General features: G+C 45.1%; 1 protein-coding gene across 1 annotated transcript in view; it reads right to left on the bottom strand.

Moving 5' to 3' along the window:
- Nucleotides 1-9,739, bottom strand: part of RIN2 (Ras and Rab interactor 2) — a 114,204-nt gene extending 104,465 nt beyond the window's left edge. The window contains exons 1-2 of the mRNA XM_054984870.1: nucleotides 9,612-9,739; nucleotides 6,410-7,121 (exon numbers count right to left, since the gene is read on the bottom strand). Of these exons, the coding sequence (XP_054840845.1) occupies nucleotides 6,410-7,121; nucleotides 9,612-9,739 (840 nt within the window). The remainder of the gene's footprint in view (nucleotides 1-6,409; nucleotides 7,122-9,611) is intronic.
- Nucleotides 9,740-24,516: the final 14,777 nt, after the last annotated feature.

Below are 24,516 nucleotides of genomic sequence, written 5' to 3'. Positions count from 1 at the left end.
CCTCAAAGTCAACTCAGAGACGCTAGCTAGTGAGGAATACTGCAGCTCATTTACTATCAGCGGTGAGATGGAGCATGCATACTATTCCCATTCTGCAGTCACTTCACTGGCTACCTATCAGTTACTGGGCTCAATTTGAGGTTTTGGCTATCACATATAAAGCCCTTCATGTCCTTGGCCCCTCGCAGAACCATCTCTCCCCTATGGTCCACCATAGCAGCTTTGCTTATCTAAACAGGGCCTTCTGCAGATAGCACTCTGCACTTCGGCTAAATCGACAGCTGCCCATACATGCAGTTTCTCTGTGGCAGTCCCCACCTTATGGAATGGCCTGCCTGAGGAGGTCAGGAAAGCACTCACTCTCCTGGCTTTCCACAAACTATGCAAAACTGAATTTTTCAGGAGGGCTTTTTAACTCAGGTAACAGGGCTGTGCTGTAAGAAATGGCTCAGAGAGATGGCTTGCTAAAGAGACAGGGACTGTAGACTATTCTGCTGGGTACTGTCGGTTGATGTAGATTTGCTCCTACTAGGTAGTTTCTGCATTGTTAAAGATGTCATGTTTAATTATATATGCTTTGGCCCAGCAAAGTTTCATCTCTGTGTTTGTATTTATGCTATTTTTCAAATATCTACAACCCATACGCTATTGTATTTGTTCAGTGACTGTCCTAGCTGTTGATCTTATTGACTTGCACCGTGTAATCTGCCTTAGGTCTCAGTGACAAAGGTGGACGATAGATAAACGTATATAAATACATTTAGTATGATTGCAAACAAATTTTGAAGAGTCAAGATGTGTCCTTTTTTCAACCAGTAAAGCTGTCGAGGACCTCATTGCCTTTAAGAATGCAGCATCTACTTGTGATTATTGCACTACTGAAATATTATTACAATGCATGTTATACTAAATCAGAGGATGGTTCAGTGGACTGGAAGGAGTGCCCCGCCCCCCACATACACTTACAAGGATTTATTTTTTTGCAAGGATTAAGAATAGCGACCATCTGCCAACCTGACAGAAATAAAGGGGTCATTGCAGAAAACCACCATAGCAAATACCAAACCTGTCCTTGCTGATCAGTGGGAGAAGCAAGATTTCCTCCTTCCATTTTATCTTGTTTACTTTGCCCAATGGAAGCAGTGGGAAGCAGACAATCCCTATCTGTGTAGCCCCATCTATTAATCTGGATTCCATTTCTTTGCACGGCAACAGTGTGAAATAATCTTGGGTTCCATTACCACTGGCAACGCACTGCACACATCTTAACTGACCAGTCCTTCTGACAGTCTTTAAGGGTCCAACTGCCAGTGACAGAGGCCATGGGTCCATCCCATGACCAACATCATTTTAAAAGCAGTTGGGTAGTTCTTTGAAAACTGATGCCAGGCCCCAATCCCAATTGTGTGCATGGCGGCTTGAGGAGCTTGCTCCCCCTCGAGCTTTTTCAGGTTCAAAAACAGCTCCTCACCATTGCGGTTTCAGCATCTGAAAAGGTGTAGGGGGACCAAGAGGTCCTGGAGCTGCCGCTCCACGCCCATGATCCGGACTTGGAGCCCCACGGCAATTTTTACAGAACTACAACCGCTTTTAAAATGGAGTTGGCAGCTATGGGATGGGCCTGTGCAGGGCTTTTTTTCTGGGAAAAGAGGTGGTGGATCTCAGTGGGTTGCCCTCGGTGAAAATGGTCACATGGCCGGTGGCCCCGCCCCCTGATCTCCAGACAGAGGGGAGTTGAGGGGCAATCTCCGTGGAGGGCAATCTCAACTCCTCTCTGTCTGGAGATCAGGGGGTGGGGCCACCGGCCATGTGACCATTTTCAAGAGGTTCCAGAACTCCGGAACCTGAGCCTGTGGCTGCTACCACTCAGTCTGGCCCACACTAGAATATTTAGCTCCTAAATATAAAGTAAAAAATTGTCCTCTAGAGTTCCGAAATTCTTGAAAAGCTTCCTTCAACCTGCGATGAAAAGACGCTTTTTTGCTGACTGGGCAGATTCCTGAAGCTTTCCAAAGCTGCCAATAACTTGTGCTGTTCATTGAAACTGTTTCATCTCTTACGCCTGCATTAGAATCCGAACTGGTACTTTGCTGTAGAGTTAACTGAAAGCAGCACCGTGGCGTTTGCAAGTTCACAACATGCTGGAGGATCTCCAAGTTCCTGGATGACTGCCATGCCACCAGAGAGGACTGACCCATTGATGGGGGGAAGACTGACCTCGGACACTGGCTGTTTTCCAGTCCTGCTTGAGATGGTCATCTTTAGCTTTGGACAGAAGATGATCAAGCAAAGGTAACGTGATGACTTTTTAACCAAAAAATATTAGCCAAGATGGAAGCGCTTGCCAACGGCAAAATGAAAACACATTCCCTTTTTGACCTGAAACTGGAAGTCAAAAGACAGTATCTTGTCGCAACAAATAATCTCTTAATTGCCACCATTATTCACTCCTTTCTTCTGTTTAACGACTGAATATTTGCACATTTTACCTGTTAATGAGGTAAAAGCTAACAACAGTCCAACCAGTTCACTGGGGCAATTTTACCATTCTCAAGAACAAAACAAAATTATTCCTGATCTCACATCTACAAAGGGAACCTGGATGGAAATCTCAGTGATTTTTAAAACTGTGTCCCTGTAAATCTAGGGATTCCTCAAACACTTACCAGAGGTTCTGTTACGACCCTTTCTTTCTCTTGGGTAAATTTTGCCTTTAATCTTTCTCTTACACCCTCTGGGTAGATTGCTGCCACCAGGATTATTATATTCCAAGATATTTTATTTAAATTTCCCCTTTAGTAACGTGCCCAAGCATCAGGTTCCTTCATGGTACTATGTGGCCCAGAGGATAGGAATGGGATATAGGAATGACAGATATACTCCGGGATATAAAAAAAACAAAGTAAACTTTTATTTTTATAAGAAGCGTATCGGTTTCATATTATTTCTTAAGCTTGATGGTTTCGTAGAGTGTTATTGGTTCTTAAAGTTTCTTTTCACAGACATGGTCACACAGATCTTCTCTCAGGCGCACACACAGTTTGCCTGCTTCAAATAGTATGAATATATAGTCTCACAGTTCAGGCTTCCACACAGGTTGCCTTTCTCTCACAAATACAGGGACCCTCTCAGGCTGCACACAGCTTGCCTGCTTTGCTCAGACTGAATCTTTTCTCTCTGCTTCCTAACTAAAAACTGCAGTTCACTCCGCCCACACTCGCAGTCATCATCAGCCAATCATCTCACTCACTCACCCCTCTCTTTCACCCCTACACTTCATCTGTACCACACCAAGCATTTAAAGACACACACAGACACACTTAAAATCATTACAGGTTCCTACAAGATTTGCATTGAGGGCTCCTGGAAGCTTGCTTACCCACTATTTCGTATCAAGGAGGAACTGAAGAGAATCCATAACAAATCTTCACTTGCCTTGAGCTGCATTTCCATCCATTATGATAGAAGTTAACTGGCATAGTTAAGCCCTGATCAGCACCCCAAACTGTTGCAACAGCACCCCAAACTGTTGCGCCCCAAACTAATGTGCAAATTTTCATAATGAAACTAAATTGTTTTCACAAAAAAAGTCAATCAACAGGAGTGCTGTTTTTTAAAAAAGCAAACCTTAAATCCTTCTATCGCTGCTCCTCAAATTCTTCACATCTGCATGTCAGAACCATGGAGAATGGGAAAGATACCACAAGGCTATTCAAGCCTGATTTTTCTTGATTACTTCCACTTCGTCTAATGTTTACATCTCCAGGAAACAACATAGTATCGAGTGTTAGCACACAAAAGGTCTCCTATTGCAGTAAGATGTCAAACCCCATGTCCCCCCCCCCCCGCTGCCCCCACTCACCTGTTCCTTCTCTCCCTCCAGTCATCCTATTTGGGAGCGTACCAAAATCTTGCGTCCTACTCTAGAGCTCCTGGTAACTGGGGTGGGAGGAGGGGAAGGAGTACACAAGGCCATGGACAGATTAAATGTCCTTGAAAAACCAGTTCAAGGATACAGAAACTTAAGAGTTTGGCAGGCATCATGCATTAAAAACAAACATTAAGGTTAGGGAAGGCTACAGAGGCTAAATGATCAGGTCCCCTGACACATCAGCAAAAAGGAGGTAATGCAAGGATTGGCAAGTTTTAAAATCCCATCATTATTCCACTGCAGAGCACATGTAAGAGTCCTAACATTATTGTGAATGTGGTCAAGAAACCCCTTTTCATATGAACAGTCTACCTTAGAGGCGGGAAAAGATGAGAATGACACAGATCCTGGACTTCTGGTAAGATGTGAAAGGCACCATAATGCTCTTGGGTGCAAAGTATTTTATACATTTGAAGTTACAGAGGAAAAATCAACTGAATTTTAGATAGAAGTACTGAAAAGAATTGTGATTCTATGCAGTCCACACCAAAGGACGAATACTTAACCGTTTCTACAAATGCAAAATTTAAATGCATGTGGCATTAAAGTTACCAATCTAGGCAATAACTTTGTGTAAACATTGCATGTCTTAGCTCTAAAATGTAAGATTTTAAGATTGCTCGCTGCCTCATAGACTGTCCATAGACAGAAGGGCTTTTAAACAATTTTTTGGTACATGTTATACACACACTGGTTTAATCCAAATGCTTCTGTTAATCATTTCATTACATTTTGGCCCCGCATTAGAGAAACTCTGTGAAAGTTATTACCGTTTCCAGAATTTAGGGCCGACTGTAAAAATCAGCTGGTGGTCTGTATTTTTAAATGTGCCTTGACAAAATAAGGAACAGGAAATGTTAGAGAAAAGTTCAGTCCAAGGTCCCAAACCAGCAAAGAATAATACCTCCTCCCACTGATGGAAGGAACACTGCACATTTTCCTAGGCAATTATAACTTCTTACTATGCAACAAGATGAGGCAGCCACCTCTGGCAGCAAATGTGGGGGGCTATTAAGAGGGGCAGATGGATGTCAGCCACAGACTCAATGCTTTCCTACACATACCTCAACCCAATTAATGCGAGCTGCACAAGAGCATGATTACATCTGCCAATCGACACAAACCAAAGAATCAGACACGCACTGGGCTATTTCAGCAGCACCACTTCTTCGTTCACTGGATTTACAATGAGTCTTAACAGTCAACTCATAGTTCGGGGTGGGTGTCCCATCAGGCATGCCTAAATGCAGGACGGGAATTGCGCTGCAAGGTGTTTTTAAGTATAAAAGCATCAACAAGGTGTTTGCAAACATATATACCCACACAGGCAGAATCGCTGGGGAACCAAGACCGACTTCCACTGTATGTTAAGCATGCGGTGAATGGCAAACCTGGGCTTGCTTCCTCAGATGGTTGTGGAAGAGTCCTCCAAAGTTCAAACCTCTGTTCACACTGCACACTTGTGCAAGACCCTTTTTCTCCAGTCCTGCATACAGAACATGACAGCAAGTCTGCCACGGGGCCTCTTTAATTACCTTCTTCCTCCATTCATACAACATTATTATTATTATTTTAATTCAGGCACTCCACACACAGATTATGCTCAATGCCTTTTTTCAAGTTTGGGAAGATCTGAGAATGTTTAAAGGGAAGGTGGCCAACTGGTGGGTTGAAGAAAGGGGGGCGTTAAACCCTGCGTGTTTTTCACTGCTTATTCCCATGAACACGTGAAGCTGAATCAGACCCTCAAGGTCAGCCTTGCATACTCAGATGGCAGCAACTTGCGGGGACTCTGACAGGGGTCTTTCACAACCTGACCCTTCCAGTGGGGAATGCCGGGTATTGAACTTGGGATTTTCTGCAGGCCAACTTGGCAGAGGGTCTCCCACTGCCCTTCCCCTACTCGAAAGGAAGGAGTCTCTGAACTTGAGACCATCCTCCTAAAACAATATTATTAGCACACAAAAGTTTTTTCTTTATAATAAAGAGCCCAGTAGCACCTTTAAGACTAACCAACTTTATTGTAGCATAAGCTTTCGGGAACCTCAGCTCTCTTCGAGCTTTCGAGAACCAAAGAAGAGAGCTGTGGCTCTCGAAAGCTTATGCTACAATAAAGTTGGTTAGTCTTAAAGGTGCTACTGGACTCTTTAGTATTTTACCACTACAGACTAACAGGGCTCGCTCCTCTGGAAGTTGCGGCATCCCTGGGCAGAAACCTCGCCTGCATTGTTGTAAATACTGTAACACGCGACAGCCGAGACCGCGGGCGAGCGCTCGAAGGAGCCCTTCGCGGCATTCCTTTCCGGAGCCGCTGGTCGCTCCTTTCCCAGCTTGCAGAGGCTTCGCCGGCCTCGACCGAAGTTACTGGGGGGCGGAGGAAGGGAGCTGCCGGAGAAGCAGCCCCGGCCCCCTTCGCCAAGCGGCCTCTGCCCCTCCGGAGCGTGCCCGGCCCGGCCCGGCCCGGCCCTTGTGCCTTACCTCGCGGAGCGCCGGGGCGGCCGCCCAGTCCGGCCAGCCTTTGTCTCGGCCTCGGCCAGCCGCCTGCCCCCGCGGGGCTGACCTCCGGAGGCAGCCGCGCCGCGCCGCCCGGTCCGCGCCGTCGGGGTCTGCGGCGGCCGAGAGGAAGAGGAAGTCGCGCTCCGGCCCGGGGAGGAAAGCGGGCAGGCGGGGGGCGCCTTGCTCGGCGCAGGGCAGGCTCCAGGTGCGCGCCCGCCTCGCAGCCTGCAGGCCGGCCCGGCTCAGCCCCCGCGCGCGAGCGGGCGGAGGGGCGCGGCGCGCTGGCTTCGCCGGGCCGCCCTGGAGACGGAGCCTGGGGCGCGCCGGCCCATGGCTGGCTTGGCAGCTGCGCCGCGCCGGCAGGGCTTCGGAGGACGCGCCCGCCCCGCTCCGCCTCGCAGCCGCCTCCCCGCGGGCGGAAAGGGGGGGCTGGAGCGGCTTTTGGCTGCCGGCCGCGGTTGGCGAGGCGAGGCGAGCCGCCGCCGCCGCCGCCGCCCCCCCCCCCGGTGGGAAACGGAGGGCTCGAAGGGAGGCGCAGCTTGGCGCGCGATCCCAAAGGCCTGCGGCGGCGGACAGGTCTGGAAACCACTGAGAGGAGAACGGAAAGGTCCCGTCGTCGAGGCGGCCCGACTCCGGTTGTGGATCCGTTTTAATCAAGCAGGGCGCATGGATTCCATTGATGCGGTCCACTCCTCTTTAAGCGTTACGCTCAGAGCCAGTTTGGTGTAGGGGTTAAGAGCTGCAGGGCTCTAATCTGGAGAGCCGGTTTGATTCCCCATTCCTCCACTTGAAGCCAGTGGGGTGACCCTGGGTCAGTCACAGCTCTCTCAGAGCTCTCTCAGCCCCACCTCCCTCACAGGGTGATTGTCATGAGGATAATAGTAACACACTTTGTAGACTGCTGATAGGAAAGCACAGACTCGCCTTCTGATATCTGCGCCATCTCCCATTATTTAAAATAGTGTAAAGCAGACATGGACAGGAGAGGCAGTGGTGTGTAGTGGTTAGTGTCAGACTGGAGAACTCCTCACTCTGCCATGGAAGCTGGCTGGGTAACCTCGGGCCACTCCCACACTGTGCTTGCAGGGAGGGCAGACTAGAAATTGAATAATAAAATAAATAAAAAATAAACCTACCTTACAGGGCTATATAGAGGAGAGGAGAATGATGTAAGCTGCTCTGGTCCCCATGTGGGAGAAATGCTGGGTAAAAATAAATAGTAAGTCTGAGGTCCTTTACTTGGGAATGTGTATGGGAATTCAGTGAGGTTTACTTCCGAGTGAACATGCACAGGACCGGGGCTTCAAAAATTCCATACAGTGCCAGTACACCGCTAATCGGCTTCAAAATTACCATTTTGCAGAACACCAGATAGACAAATGATACTTGGTGTTGATTTAATTATAGTGCTAGGTGAAAAAGGCAAAACAGTCAACTCTTAATTTGATGAAGCGCTATCCGACTGGGTTTGTGTTTATGGCAGAATTTAGTTATCACCTTTGCAACTCCATCCTAACAACTGCTATTTAAAAGAAACTTCAAAGAGGTGTTTTACTATTCTGGAATTTCAGGAATGTGAAAGTGCTGTTAGAGGTGGATGTTTACTTATAAGCAGAACTCAACAAGGTCTGTATTTCCATTAAAGTGTATCTAGGACAGCTGCTTTAAAGGGCAAAATTTTTACCAGCAGATCCAAAGTCTCTGTGGAGTAACTTGCTTATCATGGCTGAAACCAGATCATGTTTTCAGTATACTGCCACATCCAGCAGTATTGAAGAGACGGAGTTTCTAGTTGCAGAGGAGTTAGCCGTGTTAGTCTGTGGTAGCAAAATCAAAAAGAGTCCAGTAGCACCTTTAAGACTAACCATAACCAATTTTATTGTAGCATAAGCTTTCGAGAATCAAGTTCTCTTCGTCAGATGCATGGTACAGAAACTGGTCAAATACAGAAGAGGAGGGGAGGAGAGAGAAGATGCAGTTGGGAGGGAGAGGGATGTAACCAAAACATTCCTTTGCTAGTAAATGTAAACCTCTCCTCTTGGTATGGAGATTAATTGGCTTGTGTGAGGCTTCAGAGGAGTTTGCCGTGTTGGTTTGTAGCAGCAAAACAACCAGACCATCCAATTCCAATGTAGTATAAGCCTTCGATAACCACAGCTCTACACTTCTATCAGTTTCTAGTGTTTCTAGTGTCTTCATTCTACTCAACTGTCTTCTTGCATTTTCCATTGGAGGATGCTGTGCTATCCGAGGAATGCTAGTAAACAAAGACCTGATGGACACAGAAGGAATTCGAGGTTACATCTTTTTGGAACTGAATCATTGGAACAGTCCATTGTGTTCAGTACTAGATAATAATTTTATTTTTTTGACATTGTCTAAAACCTTTCACTAGCCCAATAACAGTGTGTCATTCATCCACTTAGATTATATGAACATCTAAATGCCTCCCTAACTCTGCCATTCTTTAGAAATTCTTAAGGCTAGAGGACACAATCTGCAACTCTTAGGGGCATTCAGGACTTTGGGAGAGGTGTGGCTTCTGAAAGCTGGTTGTTTTATGTGGCAAGATGGGTAGCCGTGTTAGTCTGTCTGTAGCAGTAGAAAAGAGCAAGAGTCCAGTAGCACCTATAAGACTGACAAAATTTGTGGTAGGGTATGAGCTTTCGTGAGCCACAGCTCACTTCTTCAGATACAGCTAGAATATTTTATATGCTTACCCTGCCCTGAGGATAAAATCCCAGATCCCCCAGGCCCTTAAAAAAGTGACACACCCAGCAAACAGGAATCAGAACTGACTTTAAGGAGTTGACTGGTGGCCCTCAGGTGCAAGGTCTCAAATGGATGCCTGAGAGCTGAGTGTCCTATGCATATGATATAAACAAAACAAAATTGCCTTGTCTGGGGAGCTGTTTTGTGGCCTAATTTTTCACTCGTAGCTGGGGATGGGGGCAGGTATTGTGTATTTGGTGAGAGGTTGGGAACCACTGAATGAGCAGATCGCATTTCCACTGCTTTCGTTGTAAATCCCATACTACCCCACTGCTAAATAAATCAAAGTTTTTATATCCTACGATATAAAAGGAAAGCTGTATTGGCGATGACTCACTTTCTTTCCCCGTGCAGGCACACTCACAGGCCCCTCCACAGGGATAAAAAGTGAGTCGTTGGCAACACAGCTTGCCTTCCTGCCACCACAGTGGCCTCCTTGAGGTCTCTGGAGGGCTTGCGCAGCAGTGGGAAGGCCCAGCCTGGCATCCTGACCCTCTGGAGGCCCAGGAAGACTGGGGCAGCGGCAGGAAGGCCCAGCATGGTGGCTCGGTCCTCCAAAGGCCTGTGAAGGCCTGCCACAGCAGCGCAACCCTCAGTTGCTATTATATAATAAAAGTACAGTCCTTAAAAATTAAAATACTGTTAGAAGTCATTAGGAGTTCCATTGCAGCTGTCCTCAAAGCAGAACTGCCACAGGAAGCTTTTTACTTTGGCCCTGCACACACTGTACCGACACACCAGCAGTGCACAAAGACCACGTCCCCATTCTTTCCCCAATCTGCTGCAAAAACATGCTCCGTGGATGAGCTGTGCAAAGAATAGGGGCAGGGCAGCAGACTGCCTTCTTCCTGCCAAGACAGGACATGCAGCTGTGGGGCTTTTTTGCTCTGCTCATTTATTGTATTTTAAAGCACTATTGGGTGTGGCATATTTCAGACATGTGTGAGTCACACACCCTCGCAAAAGGGACACTTCCTGCAGTAAATTGCATAGTAGTGTGAAAGTAGTACAGTGGTCTCCAACTTTTTAGGGCCTGTGGGCAACTTTAGAATTTTGACATAGGGTGGTGGATGGAACTACAAAAATGGTTGCCACAGGAGGTGGAGCCAACCACAAAATGGCTGCCACGGGAGGTGGAGCCAACCACAAAATGTCAGGGAGTATGGTCCTGCAATGAGTGAAGTTCTCAGCATTTCAGTCACAAGTTCTGCATTAAAATAAACATATTGTTTAAAAATATTTCCTTGCATACACACAGCTTACCTTCAGTCACTCAGTGAAGATCCTTGTTCTGTGGTGGCAGCTGCTGCAGCAGCGAATTTTTAAAAATCTGGACCACCAAACAGGTTTCCAGTGGCCAATCAGAAGCCATATTGGGCAAAACCCTCAGCTGGCCACACCAACTTTCTAAAAACACTGGATGGGGGCAGGAAAAGCATTGATGGACATCACAGTGGAGACCAGTGTAGTAGTTAGCCTGTTGGACTAGGGTCAAGGAGTCCAGGGTCCAGGCCCCTATTCCATTACGATGCTTTGAGTCAGTCACTGTATTGAAGGATGTGTTTTAACTGTTAAAGAATGTCGCTATCTGAGGAAATTGATAGAAGTGTAGATGGTATAATACACCTAGCCAGAGATCTAAGATGTTTGAGAGAACATCTAATTTCTGTTGGAGAAGTAAGATCTAAATAGGATCTTTTTTGCAGATGTAGTAGGAGTCCCACATTGTTAGACAATACTGGAATCAAATCCATAAATGAATTGGAGAAAGATTTAAGTTTTCAACTGGATATGAATATGGTGATTGATCTGCTACAAAGCACAACACTGTCTTTTTGAGACAGTTCATTGTAACTGCTAGAATGCTGCTAGCTCAAAATTGCCAAAAACAATTTTTGTTGAAAGTAGAGTTGTGGTTATGTCAAACACAGTATATCATGTTAATGGATAAGATAAAGAGAATGAAAACAAACATGCAGGTTCTTTATGTACAGTGTTAGTTACTATTTACTGAGTACTTGAACATTAAATTCCCTGAGGAAGACATTTTTTAAAAAGTATTTGAGTTGATACAGATTAAATACAACTTAAAGGAAACATTTTTATATTGTACATAAATTGTATAGCAATGGTGTAATACGATATTTATTGATGTATAAGAGATACTCATGCTTCTTTTTAACTTTTCTAATAAAGAAAATTGAATACATTTGTTGCTTTCAATCTGCCTTGAATTTTGGAGCTTTGTTACCTTCTGTTCTTTAAATCTTATTCTTTATGATCCAAACATGGGTCTGTGGGCACTGTGGTTATACACTGATGTTTCATGTTGCTCAGTTGCTTCTTCCCCAAAACAAAGAACCATTCCACTGCTCTGGAGCAGGATGTGGTTCAGAAGATCCCAGGAGGCATCACTATTGAGTCTTCAGGGAGTGTTCATTCAGAAATAGCAGCCCCCACCATAATAAGATGTTTGGTTTCAGACAGACCTCCCAGATTTTTGTAATTGCCCCTTATGGTAGCCATTTTGTGAATGACCCTTTCACCCATGGCAGCCATTTTGTGACTGATTCTGTCTCCCATAGCAGCCATTTTGTTGTGGCATCCATTACCCATTCATGAAATTCTAAAAGTGCCCATGGGCTCAACAAGGTTGGTGGCCTCTAATGTAGAAGATTGTGGGATATTCATTTCTTTCAAAAGATGGATATATTAATTTCAGGGTAGCGGAAACTCCTCTGGGTGATTATTCTGGACCAGTGGTGTAGCAATTGGGGGGTCAGAGGGGAGGTTGCCCTGGGTGCAAAATTCGTAGGGGCAAAAGAGATTACACTGCACCCCTGGGGAGGCTGTCCACACCGCCTGTGCATTGACTGGGTGGCCGGCTCACAGGGCAACAAACCAGCCTTCCTGCAGTGGGCCGAGCTCGCTGCAACAGTGCAGGCAGCTACGCCAGAGCAGAGACTGTGCTGTGCCCTTGGGGAGGCCGTCCACACTGCCTGTGTGCTGATGGGGCAGCTGGCTCACTGGGCACTGAGCCAGCCTTCCTGCAGCGCCCCAGCTGGCTGTGGCGGGGTAGGCAGCTGCTGCGGAGGTGGACAGCCACGTCCTGTGCGATGATGTCACTGGGAGTGACGTCTCATGCAGCCCAGGAACACGTGTGCGCTTTGCGTGTGCGTGAGGGAGATCAAAAAAGAAAAGGCAGGATACTTGCCTTGCCCTGAGCGCTCTTAACCTACGCTACGCCACTACTCTGAACTACCTTTTAACTCCTCAGTCAGGAGCTGGATTCTCAGATTTAAAACTCTGGGAATGTATGCCAGCCCAGTTACTGAAGTGGGTAAGAATTCCTGGGATTTCCCAAGTAACACCATTGCAGGTCTTGTTAACACCTGTCTTGTTAAGGGTAGGTGACTTCCCACTACTGTTTAAAGCCCCTCTGTTAAACATCATGTTCCTTGAAAACCCTATAAACTGTTGTTGGAGGCAACCTTAAAAAGAATAGAAAAGATTCTGGCGTGGCTAAAATTTTGAAGGACCCAGTTGCACAAAGCAAGTGTTAGGAATGCAGGACAATGACATTTAATAATATAATAACAGGAAACACTCCAGTCATTGCACTGACTTAGCTTTACAGGTACATAAACACTGAGGCTGATTTCAGAGTTAGATTGGCGCAAAAGTATCACTTAATGATCTGCATTCACAGATCTGGCAGAGGAAATGTGAAGAAACAAAGAGTGGAAACCCGAAGCTTCTCAATATACATTACAGGAACAAAGAATAGCTGACTGAGGGGTCCTCCATCTTTGACCCTGTATAGGTTTCCTTTCGAATGGCTGTTTTTACAGGCAGAATGCCACAATGAGAAAAGACAGAGAGGAATATTTAAATGTTTGGTGCAATGAACACAAGGAGGAATAATTAAAAATGAAGAATAATTAAAATAATAATAAAATAATAATTGAAAATAATAAATAACAATAAAATGAAGGATAATTAAAAATGAAGAGCACTGAGCACAACAAGGAATAATTAAAAATGAAGAGCACTAAGCGCTGAAGAACAAAAGGTGGACACATCCAAGGTAAACATCCATGTGCAAGAGTCTTGTGTATCATAACCCTTCTTTGGAGGGCAACTTCACTGGTCTCGTGCACTCATAAATTAATGATCATACATGTATGATGTGGCTCATACACATACACGTGTGAAGAAGATGCTGTGAGTTGTGCCTCCCTGCTTCTTAAACATATGGTGGTAAACACAGATTGTTCACTTTGTTATAAGACACGTCAAGTTCATGACATGTCTTCCAAACACAACTCCCATGACAGGACTCCCCAAGAGTCAGAGTCCAGGGACTGATCTCAGCAAGACTCCCAGTGGCACCTTGAAGACCAACTAGTTTATTGTGGCAGAAGCTTTCACAAGCCATACTGCTAATATATGTGGTCTCTGGCTCAAAAAATCTTATACCTCAATAAATGGTGTAGTCTTCAGGGTACCACAGAACTCTCTGTTGCTTTCCCAGTGCAGTGAATATGAGGCCCATCTCTTCAGCTTCTGCAAAGTTTGACAGGATCCAAGGAACTAGCATAGCTTATGACAGCAGTCTTCACTGGAGCAGATCCATAAAAAACTGTGAAGTGAAACTTGTGTAGAGCCATCTCCAAACATCTTCCTTTCTTCCAACTCTTTGAACATATCTCAGCACACATCAAACAGATATTAGAAATAACATGTTTATAGCTTCAGCAGATATGTAATAAAATAATTAGCTATCAAATAAGGAAAACAATAGGACAATCTGTTCGCCTTTTGGCAGAGTTCCACAGTAAATATTAAAAGTTCACACAAACTTATCTTTGTTGCTAAAGCAATGTATTTCTTGTACATCATGGTGAAGCTGTGCATGCTTTGTGTTAAAAAAAAAACAGTAACAAGGTAACCCAGTTTTGCAATTTATACTAACTATGTGAATTAAGCAGTTTTTCATGGTTTCTCTTATTTTGGCTCATTTATCTCCATTTTTGGATGGTAGTAGTTTACCAAATTTAGGGAGCAGTCCTTAGTGGGACTACTAAGAAGTAACTCCCATGTTATTCAATGGGGCTGACTTCCAGAAAAATGTTCTTAGGATAGCAACCTTACACTACAAATAGAGCCAGCTTGGTATAGTGGTTAAGAGTGGCAGGACTCTAATCTGGAGAGCTGGGTTTGATTCCCCACTCCTCTGCTTGAAACCAGCTGGGTGACCTTTGGGTAAGTTACAGCTCTCCAGAGCTCTCTCAGATTTTCATGAGGATAATAATAACACGCTTTGTAAACTGCTCTGAGAGGGTGTTAAGTTGTCCTGAAGCGTGGTATATAGATCGAATGTTGTTGTTGTTAATAAGCAGGTCTACTCAATGTCAGTTCTAGGGATGGCAGTCCATGGCAGATAGACCACCCAAACCCCTCAAAGCAAGTACTCCAGTGTATTGGTTGAAAGGATTTTTATTTAGAGATCCATTAAGTTCATGGGTACATCCATAGATGAGAAAGGTTGGCAGGAATTAGTATACAAGCAAAGGCACAATTGATATAGGGAGTACTATTCCCCCCCCCTTTGAGCAGTTTGCATTTAGGCGCGGAAATCTAAGAAGTTGTGTGAGAACACAATAGTTTAGTCTGGATAGAAACAGCATAAGATTACAAAGAAAGCAAAGTCTTTCTCTCTCTCCTGGGAAACAGTTACATTGTTGGTTCCAGCTGGAAGGCCAGTGCCACATATTTTCAGAGATAACAAGCTGGTTACTTTCTCTGTGAAATCAGCATTAGTACTTCTGTTTTCAGGTGAGCCAAGAATGGCATGACATGTGGCTACCTTACAAAGCACCAAGTGAGCATGGCATAAAATCATACAGTAGATCAATACTGTAAGCAGATCAGATCAATGTATCAGTTCAGAGAATACATCAATGGCATGGGTGTGTGCACCCATGACACTCAATGGGGCTTATTCTTAGCAAAATCTTCATAGCATCGCACTATTCACTAAGGGAAAGTTGCTATGCACAGCACTGAAACTCCACTATTGGTAGCTCTTTTGCTTTCTTCCATTTCCCTAGCCTTGCCCACATTCAAGGATAGCTTCACATCTCTAGGGCTGGAAAGTTGTTGTTTTTTTTAAAAAAGCAAAAGCAGAAATCTTCAGAAGTGGTGGAAACTTTTCGGCACGCCTGTAGAATCCCAGGGCAGACATAGCCCTGACATATCTTTCAACAGTCACAATAGTTTCCCCTTGGCTTGAGATTCAAGAGGTATTCCTACCAGCAGGTCTAATGTGCCCTTGCAGAACACATTCAATGGTATCTGAGTTTAGGAGTGTTGCCTGAACTTCCCAATAGCATATCCTTCAGAAAAGGATTTTCCTCTTCCAATAGGTGACAAGCGTCTAGCAGATAACTGCACCACTCATATATGCTATCAAGAATTCCTGCATTGCTTTTAGTATTTGCCGCCCTATAATAACTTGGCACTCACGGCCAAGAATGCCAGTTCACAGCTGAAGGATGTGCTTTCTTTTCCACACTGAATGCTAACTCTGTCTTACTTTCAGCAGCTGTCAGGGAAGTGGGTTAGAAGACTCATCCTTCTCAAAGGAAGAATGCTTATTTATCAGGCCCCCCCCTGCCAGTGGTTTGCCAGAATGGTTTACTTTACATTTTGCTTGTGGGATGCATTTTGGGGACTGGATCCTGCCAGTGCAATACTGGGGCCCAGTCCAGGGCTCAGATCTTGTCACAGCCACCACACTTACTGGGTCCATAAGTACCTTTGACCCAGTACCTTTCACTTTAACCTTCACAGCAGAATTGGTTCAGGTAGGTAGCTGTGTTGGTCTGTAGGAGAAGAGTAAGATTCAGGTCTAAGGCTAAAGGGGGTATGGGGACCATGTACACTGCCTCAATATCCTTGGAGGAAGCGTGGGATAAATATTTAATAAACAAACAGCCCTCTTGGGTAAATTTTCTTCCTAACTCCACTTCAGTGCTGAAGAGTTGATGGTTAGCTAGTAGTTGCCTTGTGGCTCTGCCAAACCCTTACAGGGTACAAATAAAGGGGAATAATTTATGTTGCATTCCCTTAAACGCAACTCACAAACTCACAAATGGCTAGCTAAGAATGGATAATGTGCAGCATGTGTGTCAGTGCCACTCTACAACCACCACCCTGGCCCAGTTCCTTGGACTGCAGAGGTGTCTTCTCCAAAGATATCTATGAAAACTTGACCTTGAAGGTGTCCAAATGTTTCTCCAAGATGGGAGCGTAAGGAGTCAGACTTGACATATGGCAGATATAGATGAGCATTCTTGAGCAAATAATTCACAGTCCCAAGATTCTTCCAAGCAATAATTCCAAGTGACAAGTTCCTGAAATAACATTTCAAAGTGCAACAGGTAGCATCAAACCAGGAAGTCTGACCAGGGCCGTTTTCACACTGCTTACCAGCTACGGAACATCACGCCAAGCGCCCGGAACGGCAGCGTCTTCCTGGCGCGATTTCACGCGAGGACTACTGTTCTCGCACAACAGGAGCTCTTCTAGCCCCACCCACTTCACAGGGTGATTATTGTGGGGATAATAATAACACACTTTGTAAACTGCTGTGAGTGGGCATTAAGTTGTCCCGAAGGGCGGTATATAAATCGAATGTTGTTGTTATTGTTATTATTATTAATCCAGTGACAGGAAAGAACAGACTGAGGTCCATTGTATGCCAGAGCACTACAAGTTTTAACAGAGCAAATCGTTCCTTTTACACAGCAGGTAAACTTCTGAGGCCTGCAAATATCTAAATTAGGGATAGGTAACAGGGAGCCCAATTTGACCTCTGATTTAAGGGCTCCTGCGACAGACTGTCCCAGGGAGAACAGCCCCTCGGCTGTTTTACCCCCTGAGCCTATGGGAGTGCTGCCCCAGTTTCCAGACACTTTTCAAAAGGGTGATGGAAGGTTAGAGGGAAATGCAGCAACAGTCCATTTTAGGGCTGCCTCAGAAAAAGAGAAGACAGGATTATGGTTGGCTCTGCCTGGCAGTGTGGCAGAATGGGTTAGCTCTACAGCTGGGAGAGGACAAAGTACTCTGTTGTGAGGCCTGTCTCTGGTGATGAACAGCCCTCATGAATTTGGTGTGTGTGTGAATGGCTCCAACCTGGTGGCTAGTCGGAGAAAGCGTGTTTGTACTTGAAAGCTTTGTGTGTGTGCATGTGCCATCAAGTCACAATCAATTTATGGCAAGCCCAGCCAGGGGCTGTCAAGGCAAGCAAGAAGCAGAGGTAGTTTGCCACTGTCTTCCTCTGCAAAGTCTTCCGCGACGGCCCCACATCCAAGTACTGATCCTGCTTAGATTCCAGGATCTGACAAGATCAGGCTATGCCCTGCTGCCGTCTCTCCCTTGAAAGCATTTAAGGGAATTAAAACCACAATCGAAGCCATAAATTCATGTGCCCCAGCTGTTCAGTGTGGGTTGCTGGTCTGTTCTTTACAAACAACTTGTACATAAAATAAATCTTCTTTGTAAGTTTTATAAATCTCCTGCTTCAGGGATCTCTGGTCTTTTCCACACGGGGCTTTTTCATTGGTTCTGGTCCCATACTGCATCGATTTCTCTTCAGAGTTCTGTACACATGTTCTGCACAGAGAAAGGCTGCATCTGCTGCAGAACTGATCTTTCACCGGCTTTTCTGCGGCTTCTCTCCCTGTGCATGTACATCAATGGTTTTTTTCTTCCCAGCAAAGTCAAATCACGGCTTTTTTGAAGTGCAGAATGCTTTCTTCGGTGTGAGCCCTGGCTCTGGCTCTTGCCTTTTACCTGCCCCTTTATTCCCTTGCATTCTGACTGGTTGAACAGCAACCAATCCAATATTTTTTCTGATTAAAAAAAAAATAGAGCAATGTTGCAACATTCGTGCATTAAAGAAAAAAAACCTTGCAACTTCCAGGAAGGGTGGGGGGAACTCTGCAATATGACAAACACAAAAACTCTTCAGAAAGCCCAGAATTCCACTTGATATTTTAAAGTTTTCACCTGTGTTTCCTGTACTTTTCGGTCCATTCTTTTTTGGCTTTTTAAAAAAAAAATGTAAACAGCAACATGTCGGTGTGATTAAAAAAAACAAAAAACCCTTGTAAGTTTCCTCAACAGTCAGCTAAGGAAACTGACACATCCTCAGCCAATCAGCTAACAAAAGTGACATGTCCTCAGCCAATCAGCTGAAGAAACTGACGTGTTTCCCCAGAAAGCCCACAGCAGAAATGAGGCATTTTTTTCTAGTGCAGAAATGAAAAAACAGATACCACTTCGGTTTGACTCCTTCAAAGTGTAGAATTAAAGAATTGAAGCAGTATAGAGCCAAAACCAATGACTAAAGCAGATCCAGCCCTCATGGACTGGATACACAGAAAGCCAGATTGTAAAGTTCACCATGGAGAAGAGGCCTCTGAGTTCTTCTTGGTCTCCCAGCGGAGAATGCAAAGCCTTTACACTTGCTACCATAAGAACATCTAGTAACTGAGGGGAAGGTTTACATTTCAAAACAAACCTAGCTCCCAAAATCATAGGAGACTGTGTGGGTTCCCTCTGTTGGAAGAAAAGGCCCCCTTTAAGTGCCAGAGCCCGGAAGGTCTTCCTTCCTGGTGTGACACTTTCGCTTGAAAGGGTTGTAACCTTAAGCCACTGGCTGCACACATCAAAACATAGGAAAGAAATAAGAACAATTTTACCTTTGGAAGCCTGTGTTGCTGCAGTCTTGCCACACCTTCCAAAATCTCATCCAGGTGTGTTTTATTCAAACTAGTTTTTGGTGGCTAGGGAGGGCAGAATGATTAATCCCTTGTTACCTGTCCCCAAACTCTTGAGGCTGGGCTGGCTATCAGGGGAGAACACCTGGGAAGGAGAGCTCGGGTTCTGGTGGACCTCACCATGCCTTGCTGAGTCCAAAATTTGGCTCCTCCACAAAATTTATTGCTGATCTGTCAATTTATATCCTTTCATCACTTTGAAATCTCATATTCTGAAAATGACATGGCCCATTGTTTCTTGGGTATCCCATAATACAAGGATTGATAGTATGTGGAAGTCCTGCTTCCTGTCTATCTGCATTGCCAAAGTAGTAAGCAGAGAAAAGTGTTTATTCATAAACACAGTATTGTCATAGTCAGATACATCACGAAATCAAATGACAGAACACTGAAAGCGATTCATAATAATTCTTTTTTTCCTGATATGTTCAGAGACAATTATGCTGTCACGTGTTTATAGTTATATAACACTTTTAAAAACACAGGTATACAGACTTCTGATTTCATATTACCAGCAAACAGAAAAATGCATGCTGTCGTACCTTACACCAGGAAGTGGAACAGCAATGCAAAACTAGAAACACCCTACCATAAACTGTAAAAACAGACATACAAAAAAACACCCCCAGAACTGATAAATACTTGTACAAGAATGACAAAAAGTATTGAAACTTATCTTTGAAAAATCTATTAAATATTTTAATCTGCAACTCCACCAGTTGAACGTTTCAAAGCCTTTTTAGGAAAGGGTATATAGAATAAAACTGTTATTGATTGCAAACATTTTGAGTATTTGTTTCGGCTGGACAGTGCCGGCTGGTTTACGTTAACAGTTAGGTTAAATCCCGTGTGCCCTGTTCAGGTCTATGCTTGGTTTGATCTACATATTCTCCCCTATAGCATGAAACATCGACTGAGTTTTCAGTTGCTTAGTAAAAAGCTCACATAGGAAGAAAGTTACTTGATTTCAAAGATGCTCCAGTGTATCATATTTATTGCTCTGTTTATTGAAGTGTTGTGGCAAGGAGCAAAGCAGTATCAAGGAGGGAAGGAATTAAGCACATTTACATAGTTTTGTTTTTTTAAAAAAACCAACCCTCTCTACAGTTTTGGATTGGTTATTTGAGAATGGAATTAAAAGTGGAGAAACTGCATTCAATAGTATGAAACCAGGAGATGATCAGCATGCAACCCATCAAAGCAACTGTGCTGGAAAAAACGGAGGGGGTTGGCAAACCCCACTTAGGGGGCCACCCCATACATGTCAGGTATTCATGGTCTGGGTGATGCCTGGAGACCTCCTGGAATTCCAATTAATCTCCAGACCTCCGAGATCAGTTCTCCTGGAGAAAATGGCTGCTTTGGAAGGTGGACTCTATGGCATTATACTCTTCTGAGCTCCCTCCCTTCCTCAAGCCCTGCCCTCCTCAAGCTCCACCCCCAAATCTCCAGGAATTTCCCAACCCAGGGTTGGCAAACCTAAGTAGATAGGCTCAGATTGGTCTGATGGGTTCCAAGTTGCCTGCGCCTGGGATGAACTTCTCCATTCACAGAAGCCCTTTCCTGAACACCGGTCCCTTTCAGCCCACAACTGGATTTTGATGGAGCTCTAACATGCGTTAGTGACCAATTGCCAGAGCCAACTGTAGCAATGGGAAGATTCCTGTTGATTGCAAGAGGCTGCACAGATCTCTGTGAGGTGAATGTTCCTGAGGATCTTTACAAATTCACCCCTGAATGCAAGTATTGCCTGTGGCTAAGAGACAGACAGGAAGGAGTGCGACCTTTGTAAGGGACTGGGGGTGGGGGGCATGTTACTGGCCTTCCACAGTGCATGGAGAATCTCATGTCTCAACACCTAATCCATACATGTGCTTCGAAACTCCTCTGCCCCAAGAGAACCCCAATACACATATGAGCTGTGGAAGTATACCTTCTGGTAAAAAACCCCCAGTAATTCCACTATTCCTAGTCCATATGGCCAAGACAAAATATACGCTCCATTTTGAGAACATTCTAATACCCAGCTGGGACGCTTTGTGGAGACACACAGGGAAGTAGAGGCATATCAACGTCTAAACATCTGGTCCGTCTGGAGGCCACCTCCTGTAGTAAATCACAGTTATCCAGAACAGGGAGGTGGTGAGCTCCCCTTCACTGGCAGTTTTCAAAAAAAGGCTGGATGAATATTTGTCAGGGATGCTTTAGGCTCATCCTGCATTGGGCAGGGGGTTGGACTAGAAAGTCTGTATGGCCCAACTCTGTGATTCTGTAGAACATCCTCATATTTCACACTAATTAAAATGCTGACTCTGCAAGGCTATTACAATCTAGGTGAAAGGAAGGACACAGGGAGGGAGTCCGCTCAGTCTCATCCCATCATGCTTTGGGACAAACCAAAGTTTCTAGCATGAATACTGCTACTAAAGCCACAAGGCTTGAAATCCCTTAACATCAGCCAAATGCATTTGCAAGCTCACAAGCAAGCTATGAAGATGGGGACTAAAACATTACCGGTTCTAGTCCGTACCTGTATGCCGCATCTGGCGGTATTCTGCTCGTGCTCAGTTTAACTGTCATGGCTTGTACCTGCTAATAGACTTATCCCACACACCTCTGTTGAAGGCCTTCTAAAACCTAGTGGCCATCAACACATTTTGTGGTAACAATGAATTCCATTCTGTAAGTTCAAGATGGGAAATCAAATCAGAGTAAGGCTGGGATCCTTTCCACACTTACTGGGGGAGCAAGTGCCTTTTAGCAGAGTGAAATTTACTTCTGAGTAAATATTCTAGGACTGCGCTATATGATTATTTGAAAACACCAACAGCAACGATGATCAAAACAAAATGGCGATTTCTTGGCTTACCAGAGCAGACTGCCTCTTGTCAGCAGGCCCCATTCTTCCTTCTAACAGTATCCTTTGACAGTGTTCTTAAAATGCCATCCTATGCAGAGCGACACCCTTCCAAGCCCACTGAAGGCAATGGGCCTACAGAGTGGTGATTCTCTTCCGGGTGGCACTCTCCAAATGGACTCAGGCTCCATGGAAAACAATCTTAAACCTCTTTCTGTTGCCTTCCTGTGGCAAGGAGGAGCAGACCTTGCTTTCTTTTCCATAAAGTGGAACCTGTTCTGCTCCTTGGACTTCAGTATCAAGGACTGAGACGGGTCCATTTTGTCTACCATTCAGGGGAAGTTAGGCATGCTCAAAAAACCAGCAATGACTGTGACGCATGGAGCGTGAGAGTCCCCTGTGCATGACCCACTGAGATGGCGAAAAAGCATTTTCTTGCTCTAGCAGATCTCCCATTCATTTCAATAAAACTTATCTATGAAAACATCCTAACAGAATATACTCCTTACTTCTAATTCCTTGTCCCTCTTGATCCCATAATCAAATAAAGAATTTACTACAAAGCGGGAGGGGCATGCTAATTCACAACAGATGAGGACTGTAAAGTACTATAAAGATAAAACATTATTTTAAGAGAAATCACTACAGCTCCCGTCATGGAGAAATTGCTGACACAAATCACAAGCCACCTTTTCAGTATAAAAGATTGTTTCATTCATTCATCCTCACTCTGTTTCCACTTGTATTGTACAAAACGTACACGTTTCTATACTTGAAGACAGGGCTTTTTTTCTGGGAAAAGAGGTGGGCCGAATCCACACTACCGTTGTTCTTGCGGCAGTTTTTCACTTCTGCAGCGCCATTCCTTCATCTGTTCACATGCATCGTCTCCAAAGCCGTCATTAATTCGCCATGGCGTCGCCACAGCCCATTGCACTTTTGCCGCGGGTTATCTTTTGATGAATAACTGCCCTCCGTTGAATTCCAAGCCTCTTTTGACCCGCCTCCCAATTAAGGAGTAATTCTCTGCCTTTGTCCCCACCCCTTTTTTAAAAAAATAAGAGTACCGTGTCGATATGGCGACATCTCATCATATTAATCTCATTTTAAAAAAGCGGGCAGACCTCAAATATCAGAGGAACAATTTCATATGTTAATTCAATTTATATATTGGGGGGGGGGGCATCCACACGATACTGAAATCATGGCTCATGTTACGCCCCGACACGGACTGTGCCGACAAGTTAGGCACAGATTTCAATTTTCCAAAGACAAAATGAAGCTCTGCTGTGGGATGCTGCTGTAGGTGATCGTGACTGCTCACCCATTCCCGGATGATTTCAACCAGCATGCAGGCTGTGATGTTCCGAGCGCTCATCGTAAGTGTCTCGGGTGATTTTTTAAAATATATTATCTTAATGGTGTCGTTGCACTATTGAACCAGGATGCTTACTCGTCGATATAGCGTCAATTTGTCCTTTTTTAAAAAAAAAAAAAACGCGGAGCCGTTCGGGTTTTTCCCGCCCCTTTACCCGTCTTTTTGAAAGGGGATGTGATCAACGGATTGCGCAGGAGAAGCGCTATTCAAAGGGTGATGTGGACAAACAAGCGAAGAATGCGCAATAACAGATGGAGCAATCATTGCACAAGAAAAGCGGGAGCTAAGGTAGTGTGGAATCGGCCGTGGTGGAACTCAGTGGGTTGCCCTCAGAGAAGATGGTCACATGGCTGGTGGCCCCGCCCCCTGATCTCCAGACAGAGGGGAGTTGAGATTGCCCTGTGCACCGCCGAGCAGTGCGCAGGGCCATCTCAACTCCCCTCTGTCTGGAGATCAGGGGGCGGGGCCACCAGCCATGTGACCATTTTCAAGAGGTTCCGGAACTCCATTCCCTTGCGTTCCTGCTGAAAAAAGCTCTGCTTGCAGATAAATTACAAACTTCAGCCCAAAGCTCTGGGAGCAGTTTGACACACAGAGACCCAGCACACACACGGACTTGCCCATTCAGTTCAACAGAGGAGACAGCAATACAAATTCCAACCGCAAGGAGCTGCCACCATCAAGGAAGTGAATAGGGGAGATGCTGCAGGGGAAGGAAATCTGTGTGCAAAAGCTTTATGCGGGGGAGGAAGCTAATGCGGGCTGACTCAATTTTCTCAGTAAACATGCAGGCCAAGGTAAGGGAACTAAAATCCTCTGCCTATGACTGCGAGGGAGCATGAGGAAGGGGCTTCCCCTGCTGTTACAGTCCAACCTGGACAATGGCAAAGAAGTGGTATCTACTCCTAGCTCTGCTCCTTTCTGCTCCTAGCTCACGTAGCACCCAGGGCAGAGGTCTCCAATGTGGTACCCGTAGGTGCTGTGGCACCCGCCATCATCTTTCCTGGCTCCTGCCAAGTGCTTTTTAGAAAGTGGGTGGGGCCAGGTAGGGCTTTTGTCCAGCACAGATTTGATTGTACAGGTTTTTAAAAATGTTGCTTTGGCAGCAGCTGCCGCTATGGCGCTAGGATCTTCAATGTGTGACTGAAAGTAAGCTCTGGTAGCCAATTTGTGGCTGGCTCCATCTGTTACAGCAGCCATTTTGTGGCAGCCATTTTGTGACTTCACCCACCAG

The sequence above is a fragment of the Eublepharis macularius genome, chromosome 7, assembly GCF_028583425.1.
Source record: "Eublepharis macularius isolate TG4126 chromosome 7, MPM_Emac_v1.0, whole genome shotgun sequence".
Lineage (NCBI taxonomy): Eukaryota > Metazoa > Chordata > Lepidosauria > Squamata > Eublepharidae > Eublepharis > Eublepharis macularius.
The sequence above is the reverse complement of the archived record's forward strand: the minus strand, read 5'-3'. Positions and strand labels throughout refer to the sequence as shown.